The sequence below is a fragment of the Suncus etruscus genome, chromosome 12 (assembly GCF_024139225.1).
Source record: "Suncus etruscus isolate mSunEtr1 chromosome 12, mSunEtr1.pri.cur, whole genome shotgun sequence".
Classification (NCBI taxonomy): Eukaryota; Metazoa; Chordata; class Mammalia; order Eulipotyphla; family Soricidae; genus Suncus; species Suncus etruscus.
Window position 1 is genome coordinate 55,904,598 of NC_064859.1, and position 22,920 is coordinate 55,927,517.

Below are 22,920 nucleotides of genomic sequence, written 5' to 3' on the forward strand. Positions count from 1 at the left end.
AGTGAAGTTCCAGCTTTACATTGAAGTGTTTTTTCTCAGAAAGAACATCATGCTTTCTGACGGGGAATAATTAGGATGCTATTATTCAAAATTCAACCATGTGTAATGCTTCTGTGTTCCACATTGCAGACGCACATGCTTTTTTTCCCCAGGTAAACACACACAGATGCTCATGAAATGACTGTACTTAGCTTGGGAAACTGGGCCAGAGAGTCAGATAATGTTGCTGTTATAATTATATATGTAATGTGGGCATCTTCAAATACTCATCACTTTCTGCATTTAAATCATACTGATTTTATAAATCCTTTCATTTTTCATCCTAAGTGCATATCCTTTTTTAATTTATAAGCAAATTGCAAGGTAGATGGATATGAAGAGATGTAACATGTAAGAAGCACACTCAATCATTTCCCTTGCTGACTTAAAAAAAAATGGGGGGCCTGGAGAAATAGCACAGCGGCATTTGCCTTGCAAGCAGCCAATCCAGGACCTAAGGTGGTTGGTTTGAATCCCGGTGTCCCATATGATCTTCTGTGCCTGCCAGGAGCTATTTCTGAGCAGACAACCAGGAGTAACCCCTGAGCAATGCCGGGTGTGGCCCAAAAACCAAAAAAAAAAGAAAAAAAAATGGGAAGTCCCAGAAAAAGCAAAACAAAGTTAAGGGAGCTCATGAGTTTTGAGAGGTTAAATTATCTTTCCCAGAGTTTATAAAATAGCATTAAATTATATAATTTATTTTACTGATATTTACCCACTATGTTGCTCTCTCCTTCATTTGGTTTCAACCTATTTCTCTTTTTTCCCCTCCTTTTTTGATTGTTTTTCAAAGTCAATAACTTCCATGCTTTATTTTTGCCTTAGACATTTGAATACCCTGTGCATGAGATTAATTAGTGAACAGGCCTTTAAATTTCTTTTTAAGGGGCCAGAGCAGTGACCAAGCGGTAAGCCTTGCCTGAACTAGCCTAGGGCGGATGCCCCCCGCCCCAGCAATTTCCCCTCCCCCCAACATCCCATATTTTCCCCCATGCGCATAGCCAGGAGTAACTCCTGAGCTTCACTGAGTGTGGCCCAAAAACCAAAAAAAAAAAAAAAAAAAAAAAAAAATTCTTTCTAAAAAGTAAACATCCTGAGTCAAGGTAAAAGGCCTTGCACATGGCCTACCCAGGGTCATTCCCTGGCAACCCATTTGGTCCCTCAAGGTCCCCAAGGGTGAACTCTTAGCACAAAAACTAAGATTAGCCTTTAACACAGCCAAGTGTGATCCAAAATCCCAAAACAATCATTATCAACACACTTCTATATAAATGATGTTTGGGTTTGAATTAAAAATACAATGCATTTTAAAGAGGAAAGCAATGGTAGCATTTCAGCACCTATTTCTTGGAAATAAAGTAAAAAATGTTTGCAAACCTTATACCTTGGGTTTTCACCAGTTTTAAGAGGGTGTCTGCTGTTTTTCTCAGCAAACTGTGGTCTGATTTGATTTTCCCTGCTACCATGTAGCAAAGTATAAGGAGACAGAGATTCTTATGGCCCCTCTTCAGCCATAATAGTGCTACTGTTCCTTGAAGGGCGAAGACATCATTTACCAGATGCCAGTCCCTTGTAACTGCCTGCAGGAGAACAGTTGGCCCAGGGTATATAAAGCCAGGGCTAACGTGCTAGGGGCAGCTGTTCTCTGCCAGATTAGATGCTGCAGGATTGCTGGAGAATCTGCCAGATTGCCTGCTCTTGCTGCCTTTTACTGCCTCTATTACTATTTCTTATTGTCTGGTCCTTTCCCTGACTGACTCCTTGCTCTGGTCCCAACTTTGGCCTCTCTCACTCTCTAGGCTGTAAGGCCCTCTCTGTTTTGGCTCTCCCTTTTCCTAATTCTCTTTTGTTGGGATTTTGATTGGCTCTGACAGCAGACAACATGAAGTAGAGTCATTCCTGTTTTCTCTTCCCCTGTCTTATTAACAACTGGTCTAACTAACTTCTGGGCAGTCTTAGACTCTCTTTCTTCTGTGTCTCTCATAAACTTCACAATACTTCCAGAATCTAATTTAATATTAAGGAATTATTTAGGCTTAAATATTCCAGTGTGTTTAGAAAGTTTTCCACTGCCAACATTAAGACAGATGAAATTACCTGTTTTCTAATAATTATGTTCTGTTCTATACTGAAATAAATTGCTGCTGTAGAGAAATTATGTGTGCTTGTATTCATGTGCTCAGATGTATTTACATGTTCCAGAGTATATGCGTACTCTACAGCTTAAGTTAACAGAAAGTTCTGTAGTTCTCTATACTAAAAACCTAAGATCTTAGTAACATTGAATACTTTCCAATACAAAATCATTATTTAAGATATTTAAGTATATAAATATGACCTTCTTTTACATTATTTCTATAATTTCTCAAATTATATTTCTCATTTCTCAAGTGAAGTTATTAAAATTTCTCTTGGCTTTTATATTTTATTTTATTAGTTTTTGGGCTACACACTGTGCCGCTCAGGGGTTACTCCTGGATATGCACTCAGAAATTGCCCCTGGCTTGAGGGACCATGTGGGGTGCTGGGTATCAAACCACAGTCCGTCCTAAGTTAGTGCATGCAAGGCAAATGCCCTACCGCCTGTACCACCACACCGGCCCCCCTCTCTTGGCTTTTTTAAAAATTAATATCTTTAAGTACCATGATCTCGAATACATGTCTGTATTTGTTTTTGGTTTTGATTTTTAGAAATTGAAGCTTTAGGTTATTCATTTGTTCTGAGATAGTTGTCACTGAATGTTTGTAAAAGTCACCTTCTCTCTTATTTCTCTTTGTGTGAGTACATGTCATCTATTTTCGAGAAATTGGGAAGCAGACCTTAGCCATATTGTAGCTTGTTTGTGAGCCTTATATATCAGTGCTCCTGGATCTGTGCTCAAGAATTATTTCTAGCAGTTCTCAGGAAACTATATGGATTACAAGGGAAAGAATGAGAGTCAACTTTGTACAAGGCCATTGCCTTAACATATGCATTCTCTTTCATGTCCACACCACACTCAACACTGATTTTTCATTCATCCTGAACAATGCAATGTTTCTTAGTTTTTTTTTATGATCTATTTTCTATTTAAAAAAATTTTGCCAACTATTTATTGGTAGATTTCTGAAAATTATTTAGAACTAACTAGAAAGTGTTATGAAAGAATTAAATGTAACTTTTTGCTTTTTAGGTTTGAGGGCACTCTCAGTGGTGCTCAGGCTCCAGAGATATGGGATGCCAGGGATCGAACCTAAATTGGCCTTGTATAAGGCAAATACCCTATTAACTGTACTATCACTTTGGCCTTAAATGTAACTTTTTTCCTTATTATTTTTTAAATTGAGACCATTAGAAATTACAAGTTTTTTTACAGTTGTACTTCAGATATTTAGTGACAGTGAATTAGAGCCATTCCCACCACTCGTGTTGGCATCCATCCACCCTAGTTCCCGATATACATCTCATACCTCCACTCCTAGCTCCCAGGACTAGGCCATTTTGTGTTTAGCTTGTTGTAGTTTGGGTCTCTTGATTCTATTTTCATTGACTTTGGGATGGATATTTAGATCTGACCTCTTTTATTTTTCACTCAATGCTCCTGAAACCAATAGGCCCCTGGGCCCAATCCACTTTTTTTTTCTTTCTCAATTTGTAGAAAGACATAGAAATATGAGACAGATCAAAATGACTCAAGTTTTATGGTTCTATGAAAAAGGCAGGAAGATGGGAGCCCCTATCTAGAATTTAAGTAAAATTAAAAGAAAAGAAAAAAAAGACGGGAGGGGCTGATGTGGCTTTTTTTTTTTTTTTTTTTTTGCATAGGCACAGTAAATGTTGAGGAAATTAGAAAGGAAACTCCATACAGTGGTCGGCAATCTTTTTTTTTTCAACGGAGCCAAATCTCGCCAAAACCACGATTGAAATTTATTTTGAAAGCCACACAGGGCGCGCACTGACAGAGGCTAGGAGCAGAGTCCTGATTCCTGGAGCGACCAACCGGCACACAAAAGAGCCAAATGAAAAGTGTAAAGAGCCGCATGTGGCTCACAACCTGCACATTGCCTACCACTGAACAGGGTGTGTCCACACATGAAGCACACTGTCAAAAGACTGACTACAGGCTCTGGATTTGTTGGTTGTACAACCCCAATGTCTCTCTTTATGGTCCCAGAAAAAGTTCTGCTCAGTTACAGTTGTCAGTCTTTTGTAGTTAGCAATCTTGGTTTTTATCACAATTTCTAGGATGAAGCATAAGATAAAGTCTTTTCTTTGTGCTCCCAGGACAAATTCTGCTTAGTTGTGGTTGTTGTAGTCAGCCTTGTGTACTTAGAGATCTTGGTTCTTGCACAGATCCTAAGAGGGAGGGAGCATCTTCTGATTTCATCTCATTGTTGGGTGGTGAAGTAGGGCAATCTACCTGTGGATCAAGTTGTTGCTGTTTTCTCATCATTGTCAGGGTATCTTGTTGGCCTATCCTGGAGTAGGTTGATGCCAGGGTGGCATTAAGCCCTCCCCTGAAGGAAGTTTGATTCCTGGTGCTGGTGCCATACATTATACCAATGTTGGGATCTGAGGCTTGGGGTTGGATGATCCATTGAGGACTAAGTCAAGTCTGCATGACTAATGTTCAGGGCGAAAGGCAGCCCTGCACTATAAGCATTATGAGTTCCTATTCCTATTAGATAAGAACTTCTTTCTATATGTAAGATTTTCCCATTTTAGTGTGATATGCAAAAAGGAACATTGCCACATGATACTCTGGTGTATATGGGGTAAAAATAACAAGCTAAACAATCTTCGTAATCTGATTTAACCTGAGCTCATAATCCAACCATGACTTTAGTCTGTTAGTCTGCTGTGCTTACCATCACCATGTGGTCTTTCACCAGCTCATTGAGTCATATATTGTGTGAGGAAATGCCAGCTTCTTTTTGAAATTTGCCTAAAGTGGAGCTCTTTAGGGCTACCTTTGCCCAATGACAGTACTGAGGATCATAATCCATCCATGACTTTTGTACAAGAATTTTCTACTAATCAGACCTACAGCAGGGATGGGAGAAGCTACCTTGACATATGGAAATAGACACTAAAAGTTAAAACTATTAAGGACATGCATCTACAGAAAAATCCCCTTTAAGTCTTTTGAGTTAGTTGAGGGGTCTATAATTCAGAACACAGTTTCATCCTATCCCATGGTTTTGTGGAATCTGAGAAATGGTTCACAGAAGTCAGGAATCAAGTAGTGTCTTCAAGCTGAGGATCTCTTGGGAGCCAAATCTCATAGCAAGCTACAGTCTACAGTTGTGGGAGGTGGGAGAAAAACCTAAATGTGACTTTTTATCCTAGAGCAATAATACTTCAAACTTGCTCAGATGTTATGACCTGAATGAGCAAGCCAGCATAGAAATCTTTGTACCATAAGTAATAGGAATCCATTCCTTAGTTAAATTAATTACTCCTATAAAACATTTACCAAATTCTAACTTGCTGGGGAAAAATTTGGACTTGGGTATGATGCTTAGAGATTCAGAGGGCATACTTTTAGGAAAAGTCTCATGGTTTCAAATTTTTAGTCAGTGAGGGTGTCTTTTCTCTCTAGAGTTTCATAGAACATTTAGAAAGGAAAAGGCCAGGGGCAAGCAGAAATGGAGTAAGAAGACACTTCAATGTCCTTCTGATAGTCTGCTGTGCTTACCGTCACCATGTGGTCTTCCACCAGCTCACTGAGTCTCATATTGTGTATGGAAATGCCAGCTTCTTTTTGCAATTTGCCTAAAGTGAAGCTCTTTAGGGTTACCTGTGCCCAATGACAGTACTGAGGATCAAACTCAGGCCTTTACATGTGCCACACAGGTGCTGTGGATTGGAGTTAGCCACACATTTCATTGTTGCCTATGATCTCTTCTATACTGATAGTTCTGGAGAGTTCTGTCTGGCCAAACTGCCTCTTTCAAATTATTATTCCAAATACATTCCAAACACAAATATGAAATGGAATAGTATCGGGATATATATATATATATATATATATATATATATATATAAAAGCAGAAAATAGATTAATTAATGAGAAAACAAATTTCTTCCTTAATATTCTGGACACATGTATGAAAACATAAAAACAAACAAATAATAATTTTATGGTTACTAATAGTTTAGTAATTTTCCAGTAAGTTTGTCTTAAATGCAAGGTGAAGCTAACAAAAGTAGGAGGGAATTTGAAATAGTAAATCTTTTTTTTAGAGATATAATTGACATGTATAAAGTTAAGGTATAAACCTGATAATGTATATAGCTATTGTAAAATTTTTATGTAGTAAGGTTGTTAGTTGCTATATTGTCACCTCACATAGTTGTGTGTATATATGTATATATGTTGCAGTCTTTTTAATATCTTCTCAGCACCATATTATTAACTATAGTCATTCTAATAGACAATAAATCCCAGAGACTTATTCTTTATAGTATATAAAATTTGTACCTTTCAACCACTTTTATTCATACCTCATACTAGCAGCTATCTTCTCTTTACTTTTATGAGTACTGATATTTAAGACTACATATAATATAAACTATACAATACTTTATTTAGAGTAGTGTATAAAATCACCAGCATATCTTTTTATGATATTAAGTACCTAATTAAATAGACTAAACAGATGAACACCAACATGCACTAGGGCTGAGAGAGGGGCATCTCCAGTGGCTGTCCTGAGCAGAGTTTACCCTAGTGGCCACAGTGTCTTTTGAGCACATAGAGTGTGTTAAACTGGGCCGTGATGTGCATTACATCTAAAATATTTAAAATGCATACCATAATTTGAAGATTCCGTATAGATTTCGTATAGAGTGGAATCTATCATTAGTGATTTTTATTTTTATTACATGTTGAAATGACACAATATTAGATCTGGTGGGTTACATGAATATGTAGGGCCCCTGTGTCCATAAAATCTGGTCATTTTCAGACAATTGGGCTAGTGATTCAATGCCGGACCACGTAGCTTCAATAACTCAGGCCTTTGGGACTTTCACATCTGCACCTATCAAGCACAGGGGACCGCATGTTCTTGGGATAGAACCAGGGTTAGCAGTTGCAAACTGGGTACCATAACCCCCGAACTATCTCTATAACTTTATGTTGTCATTTTGACTAGTTTATCTCTGCATTTTAAACCATGATGATTAGGTCATTTAAAATTTAATTTATTGATGGTATTAGGCAGCATTGATTGAATGTTCAACATGTTGGCTACTTGATATTCAAACCCTTGTGGAATATTTTTGGCTCTTTTTAATAAAGAGGAAGAAAAAATAACTAGGGCATGAAACTGAAAGAACTGGACCAGATAAACATATCCTCCACTTGTGCAAATCAGGCTGTTTACCAGGAACACTTTTTTTTTTCACAGTAGAAAAGGTCCAGAGGGGAAGAACTGAAGGAAAATCAAAGGCTCATCTGAGATGACTTATAAATTCTAAAAGTCAAATAAATAAATTTGAGGTAAAAGAAAAAAATGCTCTGTTCAAGTTCCATATATGAGGAATATTGATATAAACATTTCAGAACCTAACTCAGGGATAGGACAGTACTAGAGGAAAAATTGGCATTCTTTTAGTGGTGAGTGAAGTGCTATTTAACAGATTCCACAGCTTTGGATCTTTGACATTTTACACCAACTAGAATTGTAAACTGATATAGTAATCACTGTTCAAAACAGTATGTTTTCTAGCCATTTCTTAGAGGGAAAACAGTATGTAGTACAGTATTTTAATCTTTGTTTTTGTCTGGTACTGCAATAGACAAAACTTCTGCAAAGCAGAATTCCCCAAACTTGTTTATTCTACCATTTTCAGAAAATTAAATATTTTATTTAATGTCCCCCCACCACACAATCACTTTCTTTCAGTGACAAATAGAGAGAATTTCCAATCCCAACCTCAGAGATCACCAGCACAGCCTTGGTAGTAGAGCCACCCACTTTAGGAAATACTAATGAAACTCGCTGATAAAGACAGAGGATTGAGAGAGCCTTTGTAATAATTTATATATGAGCAATAGAAAATACGCATGCCTAGAGTTTTCAATTACTCATATTATTAGTGTTCATGTATGTTTCACAGATGAGATAAATGTGTTGTAGAATTTGAATATAGGTATTTCTGAGCTATGTGTAACTCAAGTGGCAGAGAGCATACCTGATAGTGTGAGGCTCTGAGTTTGATCCCTGGAACCCCATGTACCCCAAAGTTCCTGAGTACTATGTAGATTGTCCTGATGACTCCTTCTGATAATAAGACCTGACTATTTTACCACTGGATAGGATCAACCCAGTCCTCAACATCTGGTTGGACATCATTGGAATGATTGTAAGTTCTACTACACTACTGAGTAGTGTAGACACTCTACTAGGTGGGCCACTATAAAAACAAGAATAAATTGGGGCCGGAGAGATAGCACAGTGGTGTTTGCCTTGCAAGCAGACAATCCAGGACCTAAGGTGGTTGGTTCGAATCCCAGCATCCCATATGATCCCCCGTGCCTGCCAGGAGCTATTTCTGAGCAGATAGCCAGGAGTAACCCCTGAGCACCTATGGGTGTGGCCCAAAAACCAAAAGAAGAAGAAGGAGGAGGAGGAGGAGGAAGAAATTAAAGTGTCTATCTATGTCTATGGGATATCTTTGTAACACACTTCTTTAAAATATTAAATAAAAGTAAAATAGCTTCCATAATATATGCAACCAAAGCACCAGGGCACCTGCATGCTTTATTTTGTGATATGTGTTTATGGAGTTCTGCTTTAAAAGTAGCTGAATTAAATGTCATAATTTTTAATTTTTTAACAAGGACTTGTATTAGATTCTTAAGTATATTATTTCCAAGAATCATTTTTATGTATTCCCAAAATATACATTTTTGATGGAGGCAAAGCACATGCATGCTCGTATATGCACACACACCAGCAGCAAAACAACAATAACTAAAACCAAAAGAAACTACACACGCTTTTAGTAAAATTTAATATTCTATTGTTAATCATTCTCATTCTCCAGGATAGAATTGAATGCTATTCAGTTTTACTGCCTTTACTGGTATATTTCTGAATTTCTTCTTGTGTTATCAGGTTGTTTTAAGGAAAAAATAATTTCAGCTTAAGTGAAATACAAAAAAGAAACAAATTGTCTAGGAAGAATTGATAGAATCCACAAGAAGGCCAATAAATATATTTAACAATAAAAGTATTTAACACTTTAAGAAAATCAGTTCATTACATTTTCAGAATTGCAATGAGTAAAACAGTCTACTACTACTGATATGATTATTTTCCTATTCATTGTGTTACAGGCCTCCTTGTCATAGACTAGTAGAGCAAATTCCAACAATGTAGAAATTCCTAGTCAGAGTTTTGTGTTTGCCCAATAATTTTAAATTTTGTGAACATTTTAACTGTTTCCTTCTGAATTAAACTGTCTCCTGAAGAACTGTTAGAAGAGCAAAACTTGCTTTTATTTGGCCTTGTTTTGAGGCTATACCCAGCTGTGTTCAGTACTCAGGGCCACACCTGGTGATTCTTAGGACTCTCCAGGGTTAAAATCAATAGAACTCAAGGCTTCTGGTGCAGGAATGGAAGCAGGCCATCCACATGGAAGGCTGCACCTTACACCTACACGGTCTTTCTTACCCATTAGATTATTTTCCTTAGGAGCTTTACAGCATAAAATAATGGTTTACTTTTTCAGTCTCTCAGTTGCATATGAATGAGAATAATAAATCTTATAATCTTTTTTTTTTTTTGGTTTTTGGGTCACACCTGGCAGTGCTCAGGGGTTACTCCTGGCTCTATGCTCAGAAATTTGCTCCTGGCAGGCTCGGAGAACCATATGGGATGCCAGAATTCGAACCACTTACCTTCTGCATGCAAGACAAACACCTTACCTCCATGCTATTTCTCTGGCCCCATAATATTATATTCTTTATAATAATATTCTAAAGCTTTCTATTATTATCTTATGATAATAAAACATCAGGTTATCATAATATATTATGAATAACTTTAGGATCTGATGTGTGGTGTGGGAACTGTATTGGCAATATGGCATGATAGAATTTTTTAAAAATCAATATTTGGTTTTGGGTTCATATCCAAGCAATGCTCAGGGATTACTGCTGGTCCATACTCAAGAATTTCTCCTGGTAGTGCTTGGGGACCAGATGGGATGCCTGGGATCTAAACCAGGTCGGCCACATTCAGGGCAAAAAGTCCTCTTCATTGTACTTTGCATGACAGACTTTAAAGCTGCTAAGAAAACAGATTTAATATTATTTGACATATTAACAATATATTCAAATAATAGTAGAAATAACAATTATTTTCCAACACATTTATCATCATAGAATCTTCTACAACATATAATTTAAATTGTTATAATATAATGGGAAGAGTATAATATATAATGTAAAAGTAATAAATCAGATACAAAAATATTGCATACTTGCCAATAAACTATTAGGATTTTTGTTTCAATGAAAATCCTTTTAGAGAGCTGATAATGAAACAAACTGCCAGTCTGTTAATACTTGCGAGTATGACACCTTGAGGCAGTGGCTAAAATCCATTTTCTAGTTTCTGTCTGAGGGTGTCAGAGCTGAGAATTCAGCTATGGAAGTCAGTGATTGCTCTTCTTAGAAAAGGTTGATGTCCCCAGAACACCTCTTTCTCCTTGAGGGAGTGAACTAGAATAAGCTTCTAAGCAGTGCTCTTTCGTGAGTGACAAGCTAGGCTGGCTTGAGCCCAGGAACTTTCTTTGCTGATCCCTCAGCAAGGAAGCTGCCAGGCTGTTCCAATGGTGCCAGAGTGTTGCCCTTGGTGTAATCCCTCTTCCGGCTGCCTCTTTCTTCTTATCTCATGGAACATGACTTCTGGCATTGTCCACCCTTCCCAGCCATGTTGCCAAGATTCTGCCTGCCCATGTGCATGCTCACAGTAAATCCCCAGCTATTTGTGATGACTCGAGTCAGCTGGGGTCCTTATGACCAACTCTCACAGTAGAGGGAGAATCTGTTAGGGTAAGAAATGAAAATCAGATTTTACCCAGACTGATTCATTCAGATAAAGACCTTTGTGAGCAGTACAAGTGTTGATTCAGTCCTGGGATAATGAAACCGGGCAAAAACTGGGAATATCTTTACTCCCCCCACCTGCTTTGTCATCCTTTCTGTGATGTTTCCTTTCTCTCAAGACAGCAATCTCTGAAAACAAAGGATCATATACTCATTGAGTTTTATGCTTCTGTAATCCTGTCACTATAGATAAAGACTTATTCTGCCAAATCCTGTGGAGGACATTAAAGAAAAAACGGTGTTAGGCCTTGAGGAATTATGGTTAAAGCAACAACCTGAGCTGATTTGTGTCTTGTACCTAGCCCTATGGCATGGAAAACCTTTTGCTATAGAGTGAATGGAGCTAGAGACTGTTCTGTCAATTAAAACAAGACAGAGAGAGAGAAGGACTAAAGCCAGGTGATACCACTCATTAGTGGTAGTGACCAACACAAGGAAGGTATTGACTGCAAAACCTTGAGCTCTGACTACACAGATTTGATATACCCAAATATGGGAGGCAAGCTTACAGCATAGAAGGAGAAAAAAGAAGTAACACAGGAACCCGGGGCACTTGTGTGATAGTGGAGGTGCTGTAATTTTGTACACCAAAAGCATCAACATCAACTGTTTTGACCATGTTACCTCAACTACAATAAAGAGGGAAAAAACACTAACTGCTTTAATTAATCATATATATATAATATATATACATATATATATACATATATAATAACTGCTTTAATTTAATCATAGTGAGACTCACAGTTACCAAGTTGTTCATGATTAAACTAATGTTATTCATCAGTGCATTTTTCCCACCACCATTGTCCTGTTTCCCTTCTGCTCTTCCCTTTCCTGCCTCTTTTCTTCTCTCTCTCCACTTCTTTTTCCCCTCCTCTTTCCCTCTCTCTATCTCCCTCTCCCTTTATTCCCCCCTCCATTTTAGACATAGTGATTTGCACCATTGTTATTGAAGGGAAACATGCATATCACATCACATCCTTTCTGCACTCAGTTCTTGTCCAGAGTGATCATTTTCAATTATTATTGTCATTTGGTCTCTTCTCTGCCCTAAATGCATTCCCTGCTATTTATGGCAAGCTTCCTATCATGGCCTCTATCTCTATTGTCTTTTTAGTTTATTATCATCTATTTTTTTAATATTCCACAAATGATAGTCATTCATGTCTATCTCCCATTGACTCATTTCACTCATCATAATACTCTCCATAGCCATTTATGTATAAGAAAATTTTATGACTTAATTTTTCCTAACAGCTGTGTTGTATTCCACTGTGTAGATATACCACAGTTTTATTTTATTCATTTATCCGTTCTCAAACAGTTGGGTTGTGTCCAGATTCTGGCTATTGTGAATAGTCTTGTAATGAACATAGAAGTGTAGAGGGATTTTCTGCTTTGTGTTTTTGGGTCTCTAGGATATATTTCTAGGAGCACTATTGTTGAGTCTTATGGAAGTTCAATTTCTAGTTTTGTTGAGGATTTTTCTTATCATTTTCAAAAAGGCAGGATCAGTCTACATTGCCACAGAAGTAAATGAGAGATACTTTCTCCCTGCATCCACTAAATCAGTGAATTTAAATTTATCTGGAGAACTATCCCAGCCTCCATTTCAACTTATTTCAGTATCCCATAAAAGCACATAACAGTATAAAAGTACCTGTAGTAAGGGTTGATGGACCATGGCAATCACTGTTGCCCACATGGCTATGGACTTCTCTTCAGGCAGAGGGAGAGGATAGAGTTACTGTGACTTGGAAACAGGAATTCCTAGGCAGCAACTCACACAGGGAAAGGTTTATATTAAGGCACCTACACACTAATCCAGTCAAGAGACTATAAAAATCTAGACCCAGAATCCAGAAATGAAAGCTAAGAAAAAGAAGCAGAAAATAGATGGTAGATTGTTATGAAATGCCCCAAAGTTCTCAAATTTCACATTCATCTAATTATTACTCTCCCATAAAATCTTAAATGAAATCAGTCAAGTTCTTGTTCTTTATCTCATGCATGCATTACTTCTCCTTAATCCTACACCTCTAACCCCACTTGTTTTCTTCAAACTGTTATATTGAGGAATCACCTGGAAAGTTTGTTTTATCCACTGACTCTCAGAACAGAGATTCTGATTCCATAGGATGGATACTGGTCATTTGCAATTCCCTCAAGTGTATCCAGTCATTATGTGGTTCGCAACGGATTCTTTTTGAAGCATTGCTCACACACTCCAGGGGACAGTAACTGCTCCCAGAGCACCATTGCCTTTGCTGCTGTCATCAGCATTCTTGATGAGTCCTGAGACAGTCTTATTGTATGCTGTGTCTCCTAACTTATCTCTCCTACAGTTCACTCCCACATCACATCAAGAGCTCTCCCAGTTGCAGAGCCTTCCTTTCATTATCAGGCTCTTTTTATTTATTTATTTATTTATTTTGTTTGTTTTGGGGCCACACCCAGTGACACTCAGGGGTTACTTCTGGCTATGTGCTCAGAAATTGCTCCCAGCTTGAGGGACCATATGGGACAGTGGGGGAATGAACGGTAGTCTGTCCTAGGTTAGCGAATGTATACCCTCTTGCCTTCGCTACTTCTCCGGCCCCTCATTATCAGGCTTTTATTTTAGTCTTTCTGCTTCGAGGTCAGGGCTTTGCAGCACTGTCCATCTGTTGTCAGCAGGTTCCTGGGTATTTAGTACTCATTTGGCAAAGAGTTGTGATATTTGTATACTTTTCCTACAAAATCACAACTGCAGTAGGTATCCCTAAGTATTCTAATCAACATTAACTGATTTGAATTGAAAGTAGCAAACAAATCCATAAAATAAAAAAGACTGTTTGAAAAATAGCAAGCTTTTGAAGTTATCTTATTTCATTTTGGGGATCTAAAGAAAAGGTTAGTTTATATTTTTGAATTCTTATGAAGAACAATTCTTCTTTGCATTTTCTCATGTGTCAAACTGAATTTCTCTTGGTTGTCAGGTTTCCTGGAAGAGGCAATTTATTATATAGTAAAGTCATGTTCTGGAATAATTAATTTTCCTCACATGAGTGAGCACTTTGTCCTGAAAACATACAGTGTACTATGAGTCACTGTTAGACCTCACTTTAATTGTTCATCATTGCTAGTGCTTGTTACATACTCGTATATGTTTTCTAATATTGGTAAAAATCTCTTTATTGACAATATTATGCACTTATTTGATTATATTATTCTGCGATTGAATTTGTACCTTCTTTTGCTTTAGTTTGTGGATCACATCTGGTAGTTTTTAGAGTTTACTCTTGGCTCTGTTCTCAGGGATATCTTCAGGCAGTGCTTAGAAGACCACACTAGCTATAACCAGGATCAACTGCATGCAAAATAAGCATTCTTTTATTTTTGTGTAGGACCCATACCCAGTGGTGCTTGGGGGTCCAGGACCACCCCAAATATTACATATGCAAGATCAAGATATGTTCTCTGCTATTTAAGCTAAAATCCTGGCTCTGAATGCAATTTTTTTTTTTAAAAATCACAGAGAATGGGAGCAAATCAATGTTACAACTTTCTTTTATCTGTTCAATTTTGAGAAATTCAGATTATAGAAAAATTTTGCCTTTTTATTTGTTTTTGTTTGTTTGTTTATTTTGGGTTGGTTTGGGGGCCATACCTGGTGGTGCTCAAGACTTTGGGCCCTGTGCTCAGGAGTAACTCCTGGCTGAATTCAGAGCATCTGGGTTGACTGCATGCAAGGAAAACATCCTACCCACTCTACTATCTCTCTGTCCTCCTGCCCCCATCTACTCTTGTAGAAATAGTAATTAGAGGATTAGTGACACTTCAAAGAAGCATTTAAGTTTGTTATTGAATTAATAGAAGTATGCTTTACATTAAGCATATGAACAGAGGCTGTATATAAATTTGCCTTCCCATTGAGAAATATTTTTTACAGTTAACCTTTGGGCCTATGGTCATGACTATATATATCAGGCCTATATCAAGAACTATAGATCTTCATTAAAGTATGGTCAGCCAACATTAATTGAACCAAAATTCAGTACCACTATTTGAATAGATCCATTGCTAATCATGGGTGAATGCAAATTCTTGTTCCATCAAATGTGATTGAATAGAAAGGAAATAAGCATCCAGAGAAGATTAGCTTCTTTGACTACAGTGATAGAAGCATGATGTTCCATGGGGGGCAGGAATATTTGCTACGATTTTCTCTTTATAAAATAGTCAAATATAAAGTCTGTTTTTCTCTTCAAAGACTCTTTTGAGATAGTATTATCTGGTCTGAACTTTTCCTGTGTTGTAATTAGAGTGATATAGTGATGAAGAAAACCGCAATTGCTAGTGAATATAAAAACCACTAATTATAGTGCTTTGGCTTCTTCATCTCTAAATTGGTGATAATCACCATAAATTCATGTTAAAATGTAATGTGAGACAAGATAATAGCAAAGCAGAATGCATCCACCAATTCTATGCGTACCCTCCTTACCTCCATGTGCCCCATGAAAAATAACCTAACACTTGTCAAAACATAGACTTGTTTGGGGATTTTGTATGTGCCAGGTGCAGTGCTAGAGTTTGAAGACAAAATGACAAACTATTGCAGGAAGAAAAGGGCCAAATATTAATATTTGTGTCCTCTCAAATATATCCACCATTCATCTATAGAATTCTCTTTAAAAACAGCTATTTTCCTATGATGCAGTGATTTTTTTATGAATAAGTTCCTCCATAGATCTTTATTGTCATTGATTCAGAATGTATTAATGATATGCATGATGTCACTTGTTTTATCCTTCATGAAGCTTTCAGTAGGTTGGACATTAATTATATGATCATAAATATGTTCTTTCATTTACCCCTTCAACCTTAGAATAAAATTTAAACTCCTAAGAAAACACATAACAGTACTATTTTTCATCATATGACCCCTACCTTCTTGCTTATCTCCAACAATACTACTTTGATTTCTTTCTTTTGCACAAGTATTATCTTCCCTTAATTACTTCCCCCTTTTCTCTGCCTGGAGAGCTTTCAAAGATCTCTGAAGATTTGGATCAAGTATACATTTTGGTCAAAGAGGCAGTTTTCTTCCTTAAAATTATTTATATATAATTTATACATCATTTATGTATTTATGACTGTTTCTTCTTTTGTACTTTTTTGTTTTATTTGGGGGGGGTCACACCCAGTGATGCTCAGTGGTTACTCCTGGCTATGTGCTCAGAAATCGCTCTTGGCTTGGGGGACCATATGGGACGTTGGGGGATAGAACCTCCGTCTGTCCTAGGTTAGTGCGTGCAAGGCAAATGCCCCACCACTTGCGCCACCGCTCTGACCCCTGTTTCTTCTTTTAGACCTTTCACTCTGAGAGAAACTGCATCTTCCTTGCTCCTTTCTTTAATACTGTATCACAAATCTTAATTCAGATTAGTACTAATAACTACTATCTTAGTTGATAGTAAATTGCTATTAGTGATCATATTAACTGAACATAAAATTAAGTGGTATGAACAAGGAGAAGTGATTTATTGGCATGAGTTAATTAAAGTATGGCACTATTGAATATATTAAAGACTGATAATTTCCTGTAGTTTCCTGATGAAATGGACTTTAAAATTAAAAATTCATCTAGATTTTTCTAAAGTAGGTTGGGCCTCTGTTGTTATATTTTGGTGACTATATTATAAAACTGATGTTCAGGATGAAGATGAGAGAACTTTCAGTCACAAAAGTCTTTACATGCTCATGTAATAATGACTACAAGTATAAAAAGCAATGATATAGACTTGTACCCCGGCACTCCTGCCCTTGAACTCTATTTCTAGCTCTCTAAGTTTCTTTGTATTCTCTTGGAGAAATAAAGGGTGTACATATTTATGGAGTAGCAGGTGAGAATTCACAAATGGTTAGAGAAGGCTTTATTTTTCTCTGCTACTGGAAGCCTGTCCTTCATGGAGACCTTTTCCGTGACTTATCTACTGAACTGTTTCTGAAGGGGAGGTGTTCTGACTACAGGTCAGAGGATGAGAGAGAGAGAGAGAGAGAGAGAGAGAGAGAGAGAGAGAGAGAGAGAGAGAGAGAGAAAGAGAGAGGGAGAGAGAGAGAGAGAGAGAGAGAGAGAGAGAGAGGAGAGAGAGATGAGAGAGAGATGAGAGAGATATGAGAGGAATAGGGAAGTGTGAAAATTTTGTCCAGGTTGTCATTTGCTTTCATGTCTCAGGCATGGCCACTCTTCCTGGGTGAAACACTGTTGGCCTTGAAGGCTGCTGGCACCCACTAGGACATTCTTTCCTGCAGTGTCTCACTTGTACTGGGAGGAAGCAGCATCAATTACAGTGAGGTTGGCTGGCAGGCACCCATGTTTCTTCTGGTGTCATGTTAAGGACAGAGAGCACAGAAAATGAGCCTGTGGACACTGATGAAAAATTTATTTATTTTTTAATTACTTCAACAAAGTTATAATTTTTAGTCATCCTGATTATAAACTATTCTTTAAAAAAATTTTAAAGCATCATTCCATGGTGCACAAGGCTTACTCCTTGGCTGTATGCTTAGGGATCACTCCTGGTATGCTTTAAGAACTATAAATGGTTTTAGGGATCAAACTTGGGTCAACTGCATGCAAGGAAACTACTGTTATATCTCTCTGACTCTAGGGTATAAATTCTTGTGAAATTTCTTATGCAGTGAAGTGAAGTTGATTGGTTGCCTCTGTATCTCACCTAGGGAATGGTAGATCATCTTCACAACTTCAAAACTACTTCTCAGTCTCTTAATATCTCTTTGAAATATTTGTTAGTAAAGGAAGGATGGAAGGAACACTGGCATGTAACATATTTGCTTCAGGTATATATGTCAGTTTTTTTTAATATTTAATAAAAATTCTAAGGCCAGGGCTAGAGTAATAGTATAATGCGTAGGATTTTGGCTTTCAAATGGCCAACCTGAATTTTATCCTTGGAGTCTCATATAGCCTCCTGGGCACCACCAGGAATAATTCCTATGAGCAAAACCAGGAGAAACTCCTGTGCATCTCAGAGTTTGGTCCAAACCCAAACCAAAACAGACAAACAAAAAAACACAAAAGCAAGTTTCCTAGAGAACTACATAATTTCAAGAAGTAATGCAGTAATTATAGTTTTAATCACGAAGTTTTACCTTGTCATCATTTTTTTTAAAAAGCTCGTTTTTGTTACTGAGTATGTATCTTCGTAAAGTGATTGAATTTGGGGTTTTGAACAAACTTACATGACCCATGTTCTTTTTTGCATTGGGCAAATCCTGCTTTCTTGTGTTTGGTTAAAGAAGCCAACATTTGAAGGAAGATGTTCAGAGGTGTGAAGGGCTGACTATTTTTGTGGAGGTGGGTTCTGGGGTGTCGCTTATGCATGCTCACTCTGTTCTCTCATGACCTACTCTGTTCTTTCTCATCTCTGTTGCTTGGTGGGGAAATCCCAGTGCTTAGTGTCATGTTGTCAGAGTCAGAGATTCAGTCACTGAATATTTGTGTACATTTTTGACCATATCCATCTGGAATGTGCACTGGGGAGGGGTGGTCAGCATCTGAGGAAAGTGAATGCTGACAACAGTGTGAATACTGGATGAGAACTCCAGTGATCCTCATCCTGAGAACCTGTGGCTATCTTACTTTACATGGCAAAAAAGTCTTGCGGGTATGTTAGGACTGATGTTGCAATGCAGACATGACATTGAATGATTCAGGTTGGTCACTTTATTATGAGGATTCTTTGGAAGAGGGTGCAGGAGGTATAGTTATGAAAAGAGTTGTCCTTAATGTAGCCAAGAGCCAATAAATGAGTGATATCCAGAAATGAGAAGGGATGGGGTGCATATTCTCCTCCCAGAGCTCTAGGTGGACCAAAAGCCCTTATATCAGCTTGCTTTCATTTCAGCTCAGTGAAAGTGGATTTGGACCTCTGATCACCTCAGCAAATGTGAAATAAAATTTCAATGATATTGTAAGTCACTTGGCAATGTAGCTACTTTCAATTTACACAAACATGTTTTACATGATGAGGTCTTCCTTCCATCAGAGATAATTGGGCTCATTAAGAGCTTGGCAAGAGTAAAGGTTATGTCTTTAATAATTCTGGCTGAGAGGCAGACTGCCTGGGTCAAAGTCCTGGCACCACCATTTCTTATCAATTAGTCTTCTGTTTGCCTTTGTTCTCTGATCTGTAAAATTACAAAGATAATAGAATTTGCCTTGAAGACTTGTAATGAGGTTTAACTGACATAATCCATGCAAAGTGTTTGCACAAGTGCCTGACAAAGAGGAGTGCCATAAACCTTGACTTCCCTCAGATAAACTCTCAGCTACTACCATTTGGTGGCACTGCAGAATTTTCTTAACCCGGCTAGTAAGACTTTCTTCCTTATGAGGTTCATGCAGTCTCATTCATATACACTAGAAGAGATTTCTTATGGTATCACTATGGGTACAGTGACTTCATGGCTCAATTTGCCGTCTTTATTTTGATGGTGTTTGTTTTGTTTTAAACAGGAACATAAAAGAAAAAAAAATGTCTGTTTTGGGACTGGACAAGTAATACAGCACTTGCTTTCCACATGATCAAATCAGGCATCACATATGGTCCTTCAGTCCTACCAGGATTGATTTGGGAACAAAACAAAATTTTGTCTTTAAAAGCAGTTTAATCACAATGAAATATGCTGTGAATATTTGTGTAGATCTTAGACTTTGAGAGCCTTAGGTCTGTTTCCTCTGAAGTTACATGTTGGAGGATTTTAATTAAAGGATCAGAAAACTGCTGAGGTAAGGAGGACTGTACAGTATTTATGGGTGAGGGTTTATAGTTATTAAAGCTCAGAGTTGGAGCCGGCGCAGTGGCGCTCGAGGTAAGGTGTCTGCCTTGCCAGCGCTAGCCTAGGACGGACTGTGGTTCGATCCCCCAGTGTCCCATATGATCCCTCAAGCCAGGAGCGACTTCTGAGCGCATAGCCAGGAGTAACCCCTGAGCGTCACCGAGTGTGCCCCAAAAAACAAAAAATGAAAAACAAAACAAAACAAAAAAGCTCAGAGTTAGAGAATGTAAAATATAGAATATGGATGTCATGGGAAGGGAAATACGGCACTCTTAGTCCCAAGGTTGTGGGAAGAATAAATTTTTCTTGGCAGTTCTTTGTCCATTTGCAATTTCAAATTTGTTAAAAATGGGGTCACGAGATAAATAGAATCCAAACCTGAAACCAAGGAAGTGAGATTAAAAAATAATTAAATATATCTCATGAGTCCAAGAGATGTTTAGATTAAAATACTCAAAAATAACAGGTGACCAATTAAAAAAAAAAAAGGTGGGCACTGAGAATTTATGGTGGGAAGAGAAGTTTAAGCTTAAAATTTTAAACAAGTTTAGGATTTTAAACAATTGCTAACACTTCAGGAAATAGAGAAATTAAAAAAATGGTGGAACATATTTAAGTGGAACAACATATAGGTCAGTGGTGCATTTTGCATTATTTTTAGCTTGTTTTCTTTGCAATGCTGGCAGGATAGCCAATGATGTGATGTCCAATAATCTCTGGGAATGTAGAACAAAACTAAAGAGAATGTGGAAGCAAGGAAATCTGAGGGTCGCTGTGTAGGTCAAACCTACACATATATTGGTGAAAACATTAAGAGGTGGTCCGGTTCCTAAGGAAGCTACTCACATCTAAAGTACAATTAGTCAATAATGTCATGGGCATGGGCAGAGGGCAGAGCCATCATGTAGCTTGTTTATGCTGACTCATGTTTGATTAGGATCATTGACATGTTTAAATAGAGATTGTATCTCTTCCTGCAGAATCACTACCTGTGCAATGACTATGAATAAATATGTGGAGGAAAATGTATCTCAGAAATCCTACACAACTATCAAGTACTTCATGAAGATGCTAAGCAGTGTCAGTGAGACCCTGATCTTCATCTTTATGGGTGTGTCCACCGTTGGGAAGAACCATGAGTGGAACTGGGCCTTCGTCTGCTTCACTCTGTTCTTCTGTCTGATCTGGAGAGCTTTGGGTAAATGAACTTTTGTCACCTCAATGAAAATGGAGTACTTTTGCTGCAAGAGTAGATCTCTTCTGCTTCCTCCTCCTCCTCTTCTTCCTCTACCTCCTCTTCCTCCTCCTATCCTCCTCCTTCTCTTCTCCTCCTCTTCTCCTCCTCCACCTTTCTCCTCCTCCACCTTTCTCTTCCTCTACCTCTTTCTCCTCCTCCATCTTTCTCCTCCTTCAACTTTCTCCTCCTCCACTTCTCCTCCCCCTCCTCCTCCTCCTCCTCCTCCATTTTGTGTCTTTATATTCCACAACTTCCTCCTCCTCTTTTTTCTTTCTTTTTCTCCTACCTCTTTCTCTTCCCTGAAGATACATTCTTTACTTCCCTGAATACCTCCATGCTTTTTCTATAAATCAAATTCATCTTTCTTGGCTTCACTGATCCTCCATATTTTCGGCCATTATCTTGGAACAGTAAAGGCTCCAACACAGAGCATGGCTATGCTGGTGTAATGGAAAAGAAAGAGAAAACTCAGAGGAACACTACTCATGGACTTTGTCCTAGTACATTAGCTCAGAGTGAATTTTCAGAATTTAAGGCTCTGTCCTCACACATGTTTTTGTCTGTCTTTCTCTCAGGTGTCTTTGTTCTGACGCAGGTCATTAACTGGTTCCGGACCATTCCCCTGACCTTTAAGGATCAGTTCATCATTGCCTACGGAGGACTCCGGGGAGCTATCTGCTTTGCTCTAGTCTTTCTCCTTCCTGCTGCTGTATTTCCTCGGAAAAAGCTATTCATTACAGCAGCAATTGTTGTCATCTTCTTCACTGTTTTCATCTTGGTGAGTAGAGACTTCATTCAGCAAACCTGTACCCTCTTAAGGTCAACCAATCACTGCCAAGAGTGACACCTGAGCACAGAATCAGGAGTAATCCCTGAGCACCACTGTGTTAGCTCCGACAAAATAACCCTTAAAAAATACTTCTCTTTGGTGATTTCACTGACTTAAGTCACCATGTAGTATCTCTTTTCACCCTCAAAACGAATCTTGGAAAAAAGAGACTCATGTTGCCCTCAGCACAGAAAGAAAGATTCATGTTGCCCTCAGGCTCAGAGAGAAAAAGCATCTGCACTAAGGACACATATTATGAGGGGAATAAGATGTAGCTGAGCCCAGACCCTCTAACTACTTGGTGAGATCAGAATTCTGGAGTTTCTTTTTTTTCCTGGCTTGGGGGACTACATGGGACATTGGGAATCGAACCCAGGTTGTCCTGTGTCAGCCATGTGCAAGGTAAACACCCTAATGTTGCGCTATCACTCCAGCCCCTGAATTCTGGAATTTCTTTGACTTCATGAAGACATAATAGTCTATCCACTGGAAGGGCTTGTTATTTTATTTTGAGGCAACCAGAAGAAGCACAACATGGACATTGGATTAGGAAAGTTTTGGATCTGTTTTAAACTGACACATTTTTAGAAGCTATGTGTGTTTGTTGAAAATGTCAGTTGTCTTTAAGTCTGCTTACAATAGTTCATATTTTCCCTAAGAAAAACAAACTAATTTTATTTGAAAATTATGAGACATATTTTTGTTATTACTTAAAAAATAAATCTATAGTCTTGTCACATTGACATAGGTACATGTGCATTAATTATTAGAGTTGTGCCTCATTAAAATTTTAAATTTAAAGAAAGCTATTTTTAAAAGAAGGTAATATTTATAGGTTTTGTTAGTAATAGAGTTGTACA

General features: G+C 37.9%; 1 protein-coding gene across 1 annotated transcript in view; it reads left to right on the plus strand.

Moving 5' to 3' along the window:
* Window positions 1-22,920, plus strand: part of SLC9A2 (solute carrier family 9 member A2) — a 98,624-nt gene that overhangs the window by 49,820 nt on the left and 25,884 nt on the right. The window contains exons 4-5 of the mRNA XM_049784911.1: window positions 20,975-21,192; window positions 21,807-22,009. Coding sequence (XP_049640868.1) covers window positions 20,975-21,192; window positions 21,807-22,009 — 421 coding nt within the window. The remainder of the gene's footprint in view (window positions 1-20,974; window positions 21,193-21,806; window positions 22,010-22,920) is intronic.